This window comes from Mustela lutreola, chromosome 3 (assembly GCF_030435805.1).
Source record: "Mustela lutreola isolate mMusLut2 chromosome 3, mMusLut2.pri, whole genome shotgun sequence".
In the NCBI taxonomy this organism is placed as follows: Eukaryota; Metazoa; Chordata; class Mammalia; order Carnivora; family Mustelidae; genus Mustela; species Mustela lutreola.
In genome coordinates this window covers 116,543,413-116,559,374 of record NC_081292.1, presented here as the reverse complement: position 1 = coordinate 116,559,374, position 15,962 = coordinate 116,543,413, and the positions used below count along the sequence as shown (strand labels likewise).

The following is a 15,962-nucleotide window of genomic DNA, read 5'->3' as shown; positions in this document are numbered from 1 at the left end:
TGATTATAAAATAAGGCAGTAACACATGAAGCAAGATTGTTATTATGTAAGTTGCACCAGAAACTACTTTCATTATATAGGTTTCTTTCTAAATTGGTATTGCAATTTTGTTTTGTATATACTGCATTGTAATATTACTAACTACTACAAGTGGGAAAATCTCATTAATTCTCATTCTTATATGAGAACCTTATTTTAATCATTTTATCCTTTTTGGAGTTGCTTAAATAACACTTAAAAAATGTGTTACAAATGGCATTTAATTATAAATCAAGAATTGAACATTGCATTCTTGATACTTAGAAAGATCAATAATATCATTTCCTTTTTGAAAAAAATGTTTACAACTCCAAAGTAGCTTTAATAGATTCGAAATTGATGCAGAAGAGGTGTGTATATATCTGATGATGTAAAGTGAAGGTACAGCCAAAGAAGTAAATCTGTCCTAAATATAAACGGTTTAAAATCAGTGTCGTTTCTCTGAAAAAAAATTTTTTACATGAAATACTTAAAAGTATGAACTGTTTTTATTAGAAATTTGCATTGATAATCTTGCAGTTGGTTATAATAGCATAAATGTTTACATTTCAGCTGCCAGTGAAGGAGGAGCCAATGTATTTACTGTGTCATATTTTAAAAACAATGCATATCTGGCCCAGTCCCCACAGCTATACAAGCAAATGTGTATTTGTGCTGATTTTGAGAAGGTTTTCTGTATTGGACCAGGTAAGGTTTTGGTGGTTATGATTTTCTCGAAATTTTATTGATTGTACCATAGTTATGATTTGGTTTTTGTTTTTGTTTTTGTTTTAAAGATTTTATTTATTTGTCAGAGAGAGAGTGGAAGAGAGAGCGAGCACAGGCAGACAGAATGGCAGGCAGAGGCAGAGAGAGAAGCAGGCTCCCTGCCGAGCAAAGAGCCCGATGTGGGACTCGATCCCAGGACACTGGGACCATGACCTGAGCCGAAGGCAGCTGCTTAACCAACTGAGCCACCCAGGCGTCCCCATAGTTATGGTTTTAAGAACACATTTTACATTCACACATTCTGGAAGCTTAAATCCTTTCATATGGTGGCTAAATAAACACTTTTAGGTAAAAATAACAAATGTGGTTGGGTAGACATTTCCTAAAATAAAAATTTTAAAAATGTATGCTCAGTAGTTAAGAAGTAGTTGAATATCATTTATGTGGATAGATTCATAAGCATTTTATATTCCTACAGAAGATTGCTGAAGAAAATGTTTACCTTGGGAATAACTCATTTTTTAAAAATGCATGCTTTGAGAATATGTATACCCTCTGAAATATATCTGAGTATATTATTTATTATTATTTCAGTATAATTAGAACAGAATTAGCTGGGGCACCTGGGTGGCTCAGTGGGTTAAAGCCTCTGCCTTCAGCTCAGGGTTCTGGGATCCAGCCGTGCATAGGGCTCTCTGCTCAGCGGGGAACCTGCATCCGCCCCGCCCCCACCACCACCCAACTTTCTACCTACTTGTGATCTGTCTGTCAAATAATAAAATCTTTAAAAAAAAAAGAACAGACTTAGCTTCTGTTTGGACTTGCCTTTTTAACTCTCCATGAACAGGAAAGAACAAGTAGTTGCAATCTTACAAATGATGTATTTTGTTGTCCTTGATAGCCCCTTACTATTCTTATAAGTTTACAAATGTACCTCTGTGTACTTTGCTTCTAATTTTATTTTGAAGCTGCTTTGTTTTACTATTACTGTTTGTACTGTTCTTAGTATTGAGAATATGCGAAAGTCCATTAGAAATTAAAAGTTAAGCATGGACACATAATCATGTGGTAAATTCTTTAATGAAGCTGACTATAGGCAAAAACTAGCTTTGCTTCATTCTGTAAAACTTACCAAGTTATTTTATATATGTAAGCTTTTTGTAGCTGAAAAAGAATTAAATGCCTGCTGTTAGAGAAACTGGCGAGAGCATTAATTGTGTTAATTCTCTGAATTTATTAACTAATTTGTTGAATGCCTACTGCATACATAGCCTGTGCTAGATAACATGTACATAAAAGAAAAATCAGCCAGCACTTCTCAAATGTTAATGTGTGCATGAATCACTTGAGGATCTTGTTGAAATGCAGATTCTGATCAGTAGGTCTGAAGGGAGGCTTGAGATTCTGCAGTTCTCACAAGCTCCCAGGTACTGCTGATGCTGCCAATTTGTAGACCATGTTTTGAGTGACAAGGTAATAAACATTGTCCCTTCTCCCAAGACAGAATAAGACATGCATATATATAGCAGTTACAAGAAATAATCAACCAATTGTCACAGCAAATAATCAGATTGTGTTATTCAATCAGCAGATTGGTGTTAATTATGTAGTATAGATAGTGTAAAAAGAGGGAGAAGATGGAATTTGCTAGAGTTACCATAAACGCAAACTGAAGTGGGTTTAAGAACAGAGTAGGAGATACAGACTACAAAAAAAATGGCACTCTAGTCCGCAGAAGCAGAATAAGTGAAGATCATGTGAGAAAATAAAAGTGAGACTACATAGTGTTAAGAAGAAATGGAAAATAAAGGGTAAGATTAAATATGAAAGCATAAAGGCTTTAGATTTTTTGTCATTTTATATTCTGTTGCAGTGCCATTTGGGAACCACTGATGATCAGTAGTTAATTAGTTAATTACTGAGCAAGGATGTGTTGTAGGAATCTTGATCTTAAAGTGATGTGAAAGATGGAGCAGAGCTAGAGTCAGGAAGACTGGAAAAAGTAGAAAGTGCAGTAAGCACAGTAAGAGCTGGACAGAGGTAATGGTTGGAATATATATAATGTTACTTCACTGGTACAGATTTCATTTAGCTTAAGTTTTAATAAAATTGAGAAGAAATCACTATATTGAACCTATTTTTAATTACTGAGAAGACACTTCAGGATCTTGCATTCCCGTAGGATTCTTCAAAGCCTTACTTATTAATACACATTTGTTACAGCTTTAACTGCGTGACTGTAGGAGTTGGCAACGAGCTTGCTGTCCAAGAAAATGCTGAAATATATGGCTTATCAACTCTTTCAAGAACCCTATAATAAAGAAAATAATATCATTTGAGTACTAGTAAATAAAATTTTGTGCTTAAGTCCCAATTTTTCCAAAACTTTAAAACACCATTTAATATTTATTTCTTTTAATAATGTTACAGTATTCAGAGCTGAAGACTCAAATACCCACAGACATCTAACTGAATTTGTTGGTTTGGACATTGAAATGGCTTTTAATTACCATTACCATGAAGTTGTGGAAGAAATTGCTGACACCTTAGTACAAATATTCAAAGGACTCCAAAAAAGGTAAAAACAAATAATCTATATCCCTAGATGGACTTAATGTCTAATCAGTTTGGGTTCTTCAAAATAATTCTTGAATTGAAACATGTAAAACTAAGTTTCTATTGAACATACATATATGTATGGGATAGAGGACTTTCCACTTAGATGATCAATAGTTAATTAGTGAAAAAATGAACACCAAAAATAGTACTTTTGGATCCAAATCAGTTGGGACTTCAGCTAGTTAACCTTATTTTGGTGGGGAGGATTGTGAACCAACCTAACTATATTTTTTTCCTTTATGTTATATCCTGAATGTCTGAAAGAAATAGAGCCTATGTTACTTTTATAGCAGTTTATTATTAAACTGGTAATGGTAATAATGTGGTGATAAGAATTTTTCAGAAAATTATTAGACATGTTCAGGATGTTCAGAAAATTGAATTATGTAAAATGTTCACGTTAGGTACAACCTCTAAACTGGCAAATAGTTTCTCCCTTAAAGGTCATTGAAAGTTGTTTACTTGTGATGATGCTTAACACAGAGAAAATAGGAAAAGAAAATGGAAGATAAGCTAAGTAGGATCAAGAGAGTCTTTTTTTCCTTTCTCCCTACTTGAGACAGTACTTAAATATTAAATAAGCTGTAGTAGATTTATCTAGCACTTTGATAACTGACAGAGGGCTATATTTGAAATTTTTATTTAAAGACCACTGATTTAACTCTTAAATTGTTGAGGTATTTGGATATGCTTCATTGATACTTAAAAAGAGTTCAGAAATACTGTGAATCTTATTTACTGCATTGCAAGTCTAATGAGTAATTTCAAGGACACAGAAATTAATCTTTCATCTTACAAAGATCTTATAGCATAAGGACTGATATTTTCCAAGCATTCTCTGCATTGCATTGGTACATTGATGACTAGCTAATTGTAGACAGCCTTTTTTTTAAAAACTTTTGTTCTCTGAAACATTTCAGTACCATTTATTTTAAGCAATTTTCATTCAGATAGTCTATAGAACAACTAATGTTTCCTTATAAAATCAAATACCTTTTGAAACTACAGTGAAGGAGCAGAGCTTTTCTCATTTTCTTTTCATATTTATAATTCAGAAAAGTTTCTGAAGCCCATTTATTTTGCGTGTTGATATCTTCTCTCTATAATATTGGGATATGAAATTTCTAATTCGGTTTTTGTAATAACAGATCAAGCATTAATTGGACCCTTGGGATTAATCAAATCTTTGTTTACAAATTAGAGATTCAAACACCATCATCACTGGACTTTTTCAAGTAGATTTAAGGTGGCAACCTAGAAATAAAACCCTTCTTTTTTTTTTTTTTAAGATTTTATTTATTTGACAAAGAGATCACAAGTACGCAGAGAGGCAGGATGGGGGGTGGGAAGCAGACTCCTTGCCAAGCAGAGAGCCTGATGTGGGGCTGGATCCCAGGACCCTGAGATCATGACCTGAGCTGAAGGCAGAGGCTTAACCTACTGTGCCACCCAGGTGCCCCCAAAACCTTCTTTTTATATTCTGTAAGTCATTTAGGAATTTTAAGTTTCTCTCAGTTGTCAGCTGGGTTATCTGGCGTGTGTCATGATACCTCTGAAGTTTATCCTTAGTACTTATCCCTCATAGAAGAGTAATAGACAAGTGTATTTTAAAATATTGACAGACATGATTAGATTAATATCCAAAGCAAAGAAAGGCAATTTAAAAATCAGTTATTGGGATCTTCTTAATGCTTCTTACATCAAGATTTGAATAAACCAATGGCTAAGCTTTATTGCTCCCATGAAGGTGTTTAAGACTAATCAGGAAATGATAATGTTTTAATTTCTACTGTTTTCATGGAATATAAACATACCTTTTCAATTCTATTAATTAAGTAAAATTTCAAGACACTTAAAAAAAGAGACTAGCCTAATGAACCCCAGGTACTCCTCACCCACTTTGAACCATTGTTAACTCATGGCCAATTTTGTTTACCCATTTCTGCCACCCCCTGTTATTTTGAAGCAGATCCCAGCTATCATTTCATCCATAAATGGCAAAAATAATTATTTCTAAATATTACTAAAAAAATAATCTTCCACAATTCAATACAGTAAACATGTGTCATGTGCCTGCTGTTTGAAGGCTAGACACTGTACTATAGTGGTTATTAAAATGGGAGATTGGCACTCACAGACTTAGAATATAATGGGAGAGGCGCCTGGATGGCTCAGTGGGTTAAGCCTCTGCCTTCAGCTCAGGTCATGATCTCAGGGTCCTGGGATCGAGCCCCACATCAGGCTCTCTGCTCGGCAGGGGGCCTGCTTCTCCCTTCTCTCTGCCTGCCTCTCTGTCCACTTGTGATCTCTCTCTCTGTCAAATAAATAAATAAAAATTAAAAATTTTAAAAAAGAATATAATGGGAATGGGGGAAAAGAAAACATATTCATTAATTTGGTCTACATTGAGGATAACAAGTGTTAAAGGACTAAAAAGTTCTTTTTAATACTTCTTCAAATGGGTATTTTATATTACTAACAGTGTTAGCTGATAGGAGTTACAAAGTTTTTAATACTTTAATGACACTGTGGTGACAAAACAAGAGGAGACTAAGAAATGTGTTAAATACTTTGAGCATTTAAATTTCATTTCTAATGTAAATAATTTCTTGATAACACTTTTTCTTAGTGCATACACTGATTCAAAGAATGATTTTATGTGACATGGATAGGTACTCAATAACTACCAGATATTTTTTCTTAGCTGTTTCTACTACTACGGAAGAGCCTGAAAGTCTCTAAGGGGATTTTTGTATTGAGGCTGATTTTACACAAAACAACTCTCTCTAAAAGCATTTCCTAAAGGGCACCTGGGTTGCTCAGTTGGTTAAGCATCCAGCTTTTGATTTTGGGTCTGGTCATGATCTCAGGGTTGTGAGGTTGAGCCCTGCATCAGGCTCGGCAGTGAGCACGAGCTTGCTTGAGATCCTCCTTCTCTCTTTCCCTCTGCTCCTCCTCCCTCTAAAAACTTAAATAAATATTAAATAAAATAAAAGCATTTCCTTTTGAGTTACTTCTGAATTTCAAAATTGTTATCAGGAGAACACATAGAACTAATAGAATGTAGACTCCACTCTTAGAGAATGGGTTCCCCAGACACCTAGGAGGGTCTGTGGGGCTCAGCTGAAAAAGGCACTTGGTTGATCATGGAGCTGCTGCCACTCCTGAAGCTACTCAGATTGCCCTTTCCTCATCACTGCACAGGAATATAGTGATTCCTATGAAATGTTAAAATTGTTATTTCTTTGTTTGAAAAAAAAGGATATCAGCTTGTAGAAGAATAAAGCTATCTGCTCATTACTTCACTTGTATTAGTAAAATTTTTCTTAAAAATTGTTTATGTATTGCCACAGTGACCTCTTGTGGGGAAAACACGACACTTTTTTTTTTTTTTTTTAACTCTATCATTGTACAAATAGGTTTCAAACTGAAATTCAGACAGTGAATAAACAATTCCCATGTGAACCATTCAAATTTTTGGAACCAACTTTAAGACTCGAGTACTGTGAAGCATTGGCTATGCTTAGGGAAGCTGGAATCGAAATGGGAGATGAAGAAGATCTGAGGTTTGACTTTGTGATTTTTTAAACTTTAGTAATTAGGTTTAAGGTATGAATGAATGAGTATATAATGAATGATGATTTTTTTCCACCCAGATGATAAGCTTCAGTTTCATTAACTTTGGTGTATGATGCTGTTTTGTTTATTAATGTGTGGTCTGAAATAAAATACTATGTTCAATGTGGTTTGCCTGAGCTTTGACAATTTTGTCTATAAACACCATTTTTTACCCTATCACACCCCCATATTTGTAACACTCTAAAGAATATATAGGGACTTTGGCCTGTGATTTTTATCATCTAATATGTTACCTCTCTTTCTAAATCAGTGGTGTTTGAGAGGGTGGAAAGCAGTCTTAATCCATTCCCACACAGCATTGGGGCATAAAATTGATGTCTCCAAAGTTATAAAAATATCTGTTCTTTATTTGTTATATAGTATTATGTTATCTAAATTCAGATCATAAAAATAACTTATAATTTTGAATAAACTATGTGGTTTAATAAACTACTATCTACGGTACTTATATTTTTTTCCAAGGTTCTTAAAATATTTAACATTTTAAAATATTTAAGTACTTGCAATAATTTATATGGAAATAGGATTGAAAGGAGTGGTTATTGTCTTTCTTAAGGCTCTTTTTAAGCATACTTTGTTCAAAACCCTTATTTTTGTTTAACAGAAACATACATTTATGGTTTTAAGCATCTCCTTCATTGTTAGATTACATTTTTAAGGCAAACTATACATTCTATAATTATTTTAAGCTGAGCAGTATTTTCTTAAGCATTTTGGCAGTTGTTCTTACCTAAGATAAAAGCTAAAGTAACAGCATCTCAGCTCTAAAAACACTATTACATTTTAAAGACTTGGAAATACTGATTTTTATTTTATAAACCTTTGATAAGTAGTAACAAAAGGAGAGACCATCTTGAAGTAGAGCTGCTTAATGGCAAAAATAGCCTATTTGCTATAGTGAACTTTATATATAATTGTAGGAAATTATATCATCTGTGTTATTTCTGAATCTATTAATTGCTACATCTGTTTATTATTTTATTTAAGTGTTTTTGAGCAGCACCTACTAAATGTCACTGTACTTGCCTTTTATAAAAGGAGGATAGACAACAATGTATTGGCCAAATTTTTATCCTTTGAGAACCTCAAATGAGAGGGGCCTTATTCACTTAAAACTTCTTAAGTTGCTATTTGATCTTCAAACACCGAATTTCATGAGGGTTTTTATTTTTATTTTTCAGTACACCAAATGAAAAACTGTTGGGTCGTTTGGTAAAGGAAAAGGTAGGACTCTTGTGCATGCTGGATTTCTTTTTCTAAATCTGAAACATATTCTGATACTAAACAGTTAGAGTAGGAACAGTCTTACTGAATAAAAAAACGCAGGGAAGACTTTTTTTTTAATTTTTGGAAAAATAAAAAATATTCAGACCAGTTTTGCTCCGTCAGTTTGATTAGCTCAGTATCTTTTTTTTGCACTGAGTTGTACTGAAGTCCCTCTAGAAGTGATACCTGGCGGCGCCTGGGTGGCTCAGTCCTTAGGTATCTGCCTTTGGCTCTGGTCATCTTCCCAGGGTCCTGGGATCCAGCCCGACATCGGGCTCCCTGCTCTCCCACTCCACTTGCTTGTGTTCCCTCTTTCGCTGCCTCTCTATCAAAAATAAATAAAATCTTTTAAAAACATAAGTAAATAAAAAATAAAAGTGGTATCTGTATCAGACTGTCAGATTAGTCAGAAACAATCTCAAGATGATTTGAAATTATTTAGAAATGGCCTTCCCTGGGTACCCCCTGATAACTCATGGGACTTGAAAGTGAATGGGTTTCTTTTTGCCCTCTTTTTTGAAAGCTGCTTTCCTGTCTCATTTTCTAAAACTCCAAAGAATATAAAAGTTGAATTTAATGTGGTCTTCCAGGAAATTAAAGAGATGTGTAAATGAAAACAGTCCTTGAGCTCCTCCTGCTGGCTGCACTTAAAATTGACTGGGGAGCTAATGTATTTCTGAAACTGCAGTGTGGAGTTTATACCTTTAAAATGCTGTTTCAGCAGAGCAGAGTCCAGTTTGTCATCTCTGTTGACATTCCTTCTATGCTTGAGTTTTAGCAAAAATGTTTAACATCAAAACAGTTGAAATTTGATTGGTTTCTTTGTAATTAAATCAGCATCATATAGTAACTATTCTTTGTAAAAAAAATGTCATAATTTCATGTAAATGTTATTTATCTCAGGTACAGTTCTCATATGAAGAAAACTACCAAATTTCTTTTAGGTGCCTGCATGAAAATTTAAGTTACTGGGAAAATAATCAAGGTTTTGGGAAAGATGAATATTGGAAAAGGTGTCAGTTTTTCCTAAAATAATTTATAGATCTAATGTGGTTTTTGTGAAACCCAAGGAGATTTAGGATAATTTAACAGAAAGTTAACAAATTGCATCTGAAAGAGTAAATGAATTAGATTAGCAAAGAATAAAAACAAAATTCAAAGTTTATTGCAGCATAGTTGTCAGTTGGGAAGAAATTGGAAAGAGATTACGTGTCCAGAATAAAAAGAAGAAAACAAATATTTGAAGTATGATTGAATTGTCAGTAGCTCCCACAGTTTAAGTATTAGAGAAATTTATAACGTGATGGCAAAATACTATAGGATACAGATGTTACTTGAAAGAAGCAGAGTACTTATTGTATATACCATGTAATTATAGTAATTTTGAAGAACAAAACTTATTTTTGAAAAAACAGTTAATTGTCAAAATGTTAGCTTTCTTTTAATTTCTATAAAAATTTTTAAAAATTTAATCTTTTTTTATAGTATGATACAGACTTCTATATTCTTGATAAATATCCATTGGCTGTAAGACCTTTCTATACCATGCCTGACCCAAGAAATCCTGTAAGTAAATTTATTTTAAATATTTTGTTTTGGGGAAGAAGGAAAACTTTATTGTGACTATGTTAGATTGTACCATGGGAATGGTTTTCATCAGTAACTTGTGATTTTAATGGGACATCATTGTACGTATTACTACTAGTTTCTGTCAATTCAGATAAAAATGATACTGTGAAATGTGAGTGTTCTAAAAAAACTAGTGTCAAAACCTACATTAAAAATCATTTTCAAGGGTCATTTTTTGAAGATTTATGAAGAAGAAATGCCATATAAGTAATAAATACAGACTTTAACACATCATATTATTGACTTTGAACTAAGAAACAACATTATGTCCTGGGAGTTCATCTGATTTGTGTTTTGTGGCCTTTTACTGTTTTTCCATTACAGTGGTTCCCAAACTTCAGTGTGCATCAGAATCACTTGGGAGGCTTTTTAAAACACAGATGAAAAAGAAAAAAGGGCACCTGGGTGGCTCAGTGGGTTGAGCCGCTGCCTTTGGCTCGGGTCATGATCTCAGGGTCCTGCTTCCTTCTCTCTCTCTCTCTGCCTGCCTTTATGCCTACTTGTGATCTCTCCCTGTCAAATAAATAAATAAAATCTTTAAAAAAAAAAAAAAACAGATGACCGGGCCCCATTACCAGACATTCTGATTAGCTGGTCTTGGGGGAGCTTGATAATTTATATTTCTAATAAGTTCTGAGTAACACTGAGGCTACTGATCCAGGAGTCATACTTCGAGAACCATTGGTTTATCCGAAGACAGGGAAAATAACTTAAAATCTTATATGAGAGTAGGTTAAGCTATGGTAAATTTATGTTCTATTTACTTTTGTTTAAGAAAAATTTTTTAATTAAAAAGACTAACACCTGTTGATAATTTGAGGTTCCAAAAATGACCCAAAATCATATCACACCTAAAAACATTTCAGATGATAAAGTGAAATGAGAATCAGCACTACTTCTTGCAAGTTTAGATACGGTATTCTGATTTGTTATCAGAAGATATAGGAGAAGGAGAGCATAAAATATGATAGAGGGAAGAAGTTATTATTGAGCTCTCATTAGTTTAACCTTGTTTTAGAGAAACAGTTGTGTTCATTGGAGCAGATTGCATCATTAATTGAAGGAAAAAATGGACTTGTTCTTTGTGCAGAAGAGTTTTGTTTTTTTTTTTTCTCATATGAGTAATGGAAATAGAATGACAGTCACTTCAAGAGTGGCCTTTTCTTGTGTGTTTGGTTTTTCTTGAAGAAACAGTCCAATTCTTACGATATGTTCATGAGAGGAGAAGAAATACTATCAGGAGCTCAAAGAATACATGATCCTCAGCTGCTAACAGAACGAGCCTTACATCATGGAATTGGTAAATAAAAACACATTTGGGAGAGTAATGTATGTTGTGAAAACAAATAAAAAACATTTGGGAAAGTAATATGTATTGTGAAAGCAATTTTAAACCTTTTAAAGACTTCTCAGAAACATCATTTGTTTTAATCTTTATAAATTACTGAGTAAAATGATACATTGTATTTGGTTTTTGAGTTTGTTTTTGTTTTTTCTAGATTTGGAGAAAATTAAGGCATACATTGATTCCTTCCGCTTTGGAGCCCCTCCCCATGCTGGCGGAGGCATTGGTAATATTATTTTAATATTATGACAATATATTTCCAACCCAGATTTCATTTGGCAAAGTGTTCATTCAGTTCTAACTAAATTTCTTCATTAGATTCCCAAAAACTAAGTTTTGTATATTGTTACTGCTTAGAAATAAGTCCATGCTAAGTATAGTACAAATTTGAATTATAACAAATTTTTAGTGAGTTGTAGCTAAATGAAAATTTGATTTCAAAGGACCAAAACGAAGAGCTAATTTGTGTGTTCTAAAACATTGTAATACATTTCTAGCCATTTTTTCCCCTAAAGAGTTTAGAAGCAAAATTTCTTACAAATTAACTATCCTGTTTTCTCTCTGCATCCATGAGTTCATTCTGATTAGCCCAAATTAAAGTTCTCCCTCCGGTTAGCTCAGATTGCTGCTAAATTTTTTGTTGCAATGTAACATTTTATTGACTTTCAGGACTACTTCTAGAATATATATATAAGATACCACCCTGTGATTGAAAAAGGGTAAAGAGTGCCTTGCTGGCTCAGTCAGTGCAGCATGCAGCTCTTGACCTCAGGTTGAGTTCAAGTCCCATAATAGGTATAGAGATTACTTTAAAAAATAAATCTTAAAAAAAATAAATAAATAAAAGGGTAAATGTTTAGTTCAGTTTCTATCAGAGTCTCTTAAAAGAATTCTGGAGGCGCCTGGGTGGCTCATTGGGTTAAGCCTCTGCCTTTGGTTCAGTTCATGATCTCAGGGTCCTGGGATCGAGTCCCGCATCGTGCTTTCTGCTCAGCAGGGAGCCTGCTTCCCCCTCTCTTCTCTGCCTGCCACTCTGCCTACTTGTAACCTCTGTCAAGTAAAATATTTTTTTAAAAAAATAAAATAAAATAAAAAATTCTGCATTTATAGTTTTAAAATATTTGTCTGTTGTTTGAGGGGGAAGTTAGTGAATAGTTAATAAACTTTAAAATTTATCAAATTAAAAGAGTATGGAAGAATATGTATTTACCTCTCTTTAGGAAACTATTGTTTCTAGTTTTTTTTTAACCTTTGCAAAAATAATCTTTGCATATGCAAAAATACACACTTTTAAAATATATTTTTACACAAATTATAGCATACTCTACTATATAAATCATTCAGCACCTTGCATTTGTCACTTACTATATTTTTTATCTTGTTCCTTATCAATTATTAAAGACTTTTTCAGTTTGTTTGGTTTTTTTTAACACTATATAGAATCGATCCATTGAACTGGTGTACCATAATCTTGTTAACCAGCTTACTGATGGACATGTGGATTGTTTTGTTATTATAAACAGTGCTACTTTGGATATATAGTTTATAATTTTTAATGGGAGAGTCTCATTAAAGTACTTAAAGTATTTTTCTCTTAAAGTATTCGTAATGTACATTTTATATATTTTGTAAATTTTTGTGAAGACATTTGAATGGTTATCAAATACCACTCGTGTGTTGGTAATTAATGATTGAAGAGAAGATGGGATATGGTCTTTTTATTTTAAGATTAGTATTAGATTACTGTAATACAAGGTTCAAATATGTGCATGTTTTTTGGTAAGGAATAGCAATAAAATGTTAATCCTCTTATTTATATTTTTGTTTTAGAAGTTAAATACATTCCTTTAAAATTCAGTCATTGCTATATAAAAATATTCTTTGACCTTTTTTCTGTAACACATGTCTTATACAACTTGGGTAAAAGAGATAAATTGAACACACAAAGTTTCATTTGCTAGTTCTGCTCTGTTTCTTTGGTGACACTTGGTCTTAATTCTTACCAGTAATACAATATTTAAGTCACATGTCAAAATCAGTCTCTTTTCCACTTAGAACATTTACAATAATGTGTCCTAGAGTCTTTTATACTAGGAACCACCATGTTACATATCTATTGAATTATAGTAAATTTCTGTTATTTCTATTAGTAAACTACCTTGAACAGGTTTATGGTTCTCATATTAATGGCCTAGACTACATAATTAAGATTCTGGCCCTATTCAAAGACATATAGGTATATGTATTTATTTATTTATTAATCCCCCCCCCCCCCGCCTTGAGAGAGAGCTTGAGCGGAGGGAGAGAGGAAGAGAGAGAATCTTAAGCAGGCTCCATGCCCAGCACCTAAGCCAGATGTGAGGCTTGATTGCACAACGCTGAGATCACAATCCGAGCCGACATCAAAAGTTGGACACTTAACCTACTGAGCCACCCAGATACCCCACATATAGCTTATGAATTTTTTTTAAGGTCTTATTTATTTATTTGACAGAGATCATAAGTGGGCAGAGGCAGGCAGAGAGAGAGAGGGAGGCAGACTCCCTGCTGAGCAGAGAGCCTGATGCAGGGCTTGATCCCAGGACTCTGGGATCATGACCTGAGCCAAAGACAGAGGTTTTAACCCACTGAGCCACCCAAGCGCCCCATCCCACATATAGACTTATAAAATGGTTTTTTTGTGTTTGTTTAAATCATAAGTTTGGGACATTTACAAGATTTTTGTAGTTCAGAGAATCCAGACAACCTAAGGATACCTCACTTAGTCCTTTCCACATACAGCGTCATTTCTATTTTTGTTTCTGAATCAGATCCAAAACAGTTTATTTTATTTTATTTTATTTATGTTGTCTTATCTTATAGGAGGAGTCTACATAGGTGTACAAGGGTGGGATGGGGGAGCAAAAGGAGAGGGAGAAAAATCCTAAACAGGCTCCATGCATAGCCCAGAGCCCGATGCAGAGTTGGATCCTACAACCCTGAGATCATGACCTGAGCAGAAATCAAGAATCTGATGCTCAACCAACTAAGCCACTGAGGTGTTCCAAAACAGTTCGTCTTAAATAAACTCAAAATAATGAAAGTATTTTATTGATCAGTGATACTTTGTTGGTAATTTCAATAAGTAAGACCCTGAAAGGTTTTCAGAAAAGGAATTAATGATTATTTTGTTTCCCCCAGGGTTGGAACGAGTGACGATGCTTTTTTTGGGACTGCACAATGTTCGTCAGACTTCAATGTTCCCCCGTGATCCCAAACGACTCACTCCTTAAAGAAAGCCGTGCTTTTTTTATTCTTTCCAGTAACCTGCTATTGATCAGGCTATCCCTGATTTTAAGTAGCTGCTTGAAATATGCAGTGGAGTAAATGTCTTAAAGTGCCACAATTACTTCGGATTAATTCACTATAGGTTACTTTAAAAGAGAAAATTTTTATAACTTTGGACATGCTTCAGTAGGAAATGGTTGAACATTTTAATTAAAAATTCATATGGTTATGTTAAAAATTCATATTGTATTACTACAATAAATGTTAACAATTTTAAAAAGTTCAGATTGTGTAAGGTTTTTTTCTTTTCTATATTATAGTGGCTATGATATTAATGTCTTAAATCTTGAATATTTGAGCTTATTTTTTTAAATTCTGACATTGAAATGAGGACAATTTTAGGGAAGTATCTGAGATTTTAATAAATGTGTAATTGGCATATCATGGAAAGTTAGGCAGAAAGTATCAGTTCTTTAGATTTGTGCCCAGAAATCATGTAAAGCAGGTGGGAATACTGGTTAGAAGATATTCAATGTTATGCTATATTAAATTGTAAATTCTAACTTGAATTTCAATAAAATTTTAAAGCTAGTCATCATTGTCTTTGTATAACTTCATTGCAGTCTGATTTTGTAACTGGTTTTTGGCATTTATAATTTGGGAAAAGAAAAAGTACACAACTAGTTTATCTAAATGCCTAAAAACAAGTGAAAGCTGATACAGTCATAATATGTATTCATATCAAGCTATAAGTTCAAATGGATATAAGAGGATAGAATTTTTAAAACTGAAAGCTTGGGTTAATAGTTTATTTCACATAGATTTAAAAATATTGTAGAATTTTGTTTGATTTTTAACTAGTTCTAATACTTAGTGAATGTCACTGAAATGCACTCTCATTTTCTCTACCAAAAAGAAACTTTTGTGTGAGAATTAGAGTCAGGAACACTTTCCCTCTATACTTGATGCTACTTGATGCTAAAAAAAAAATTTTTTTTAAAGACTTTATTTATTTATTTGACAGAGAACACAGGTAGGCAGAGAGGAGGAAGCAGGCTCCCTGCTGAGCAGAGAACCCGACACAGGGCTCCATTCCAGGACCCTGGGATCATGACCTGAGCCAAAGGCAGAGGCTTAACCCACTGAGCCACCCAGGCGCCCCGCTACTGGTAATTTTATATCTTTCCTTCGTATCCTGCAAACTATCTTGAGTATAGTAAGCACTCCAAAACTCTTTAAAATTTAAGCTACACCAAGAATAAGTAGACTACTAACCATCTTTTTCTGTATTAATTGCCAGACCCTAAAATAAAATAGCCTAAAGCTATTCTATTCCCAGATTCATAGAAACATAGCTTCTTTCAAAATAAAGCCTGTAAAGTCTTAGAATTATATGATTTTTTTTTTTTTTTTTAATTTTGTTTGTTTGCCAGGGAAAAGAGAACCAGAG

The 15,962-nt window shown here is 33.6% G+C and overlaps 1 protein-coding gene across 1 annotated transcript in view; it reads left to right on the top strand.

Annotated features, from left to right (window-relative positions):
- DARS1 (aspartyl-tRNA synthetase 1) overlaps positions 1 to 15,103 on the top strand; it is a 62,936-nt gene extending 47,833 nt beyond the window's left edge. The window contains exons 9-16 of the mRNA XM_059166737.1: positions 592 to 726; positions 3,178 to 3,325; positions 6,786 to 6,932; positions 8,187 to 8,229; positions 9,757 to 9,837; positions 11,089 to 11,200; positions 11,400 to 11,471; positions 14,426 to 15,103. Coding sequence (XP_059022720.1) covers positions 592 to 726; positions 3,178 to 3,325; positions 6,786 to 6,932; positions 8,187 to 8,229; positions 9,757 to 9,837; positions 11,089 to 11,200; positions 11,400 to 11,471; positions 14,426 to 14,517 — 830 coding nt within the window. The 3' untranslated portion in view covers positions 14,518 to 15,103. The remainder of the gene's footprint in view (positions 1 to 591; positions 727 to 3,177; positions 3,326 to 6,785; positions 6,933 to 8,186; positions 8,230 to 9,756; positions 9,838 to 11,088; positions 11,201 to 11,399; positions 11,472 to 14,425) is intronic.
- The last annotated feature ends 859 nt before the right edge of the window (positions 15,104 to 15,962 follow it).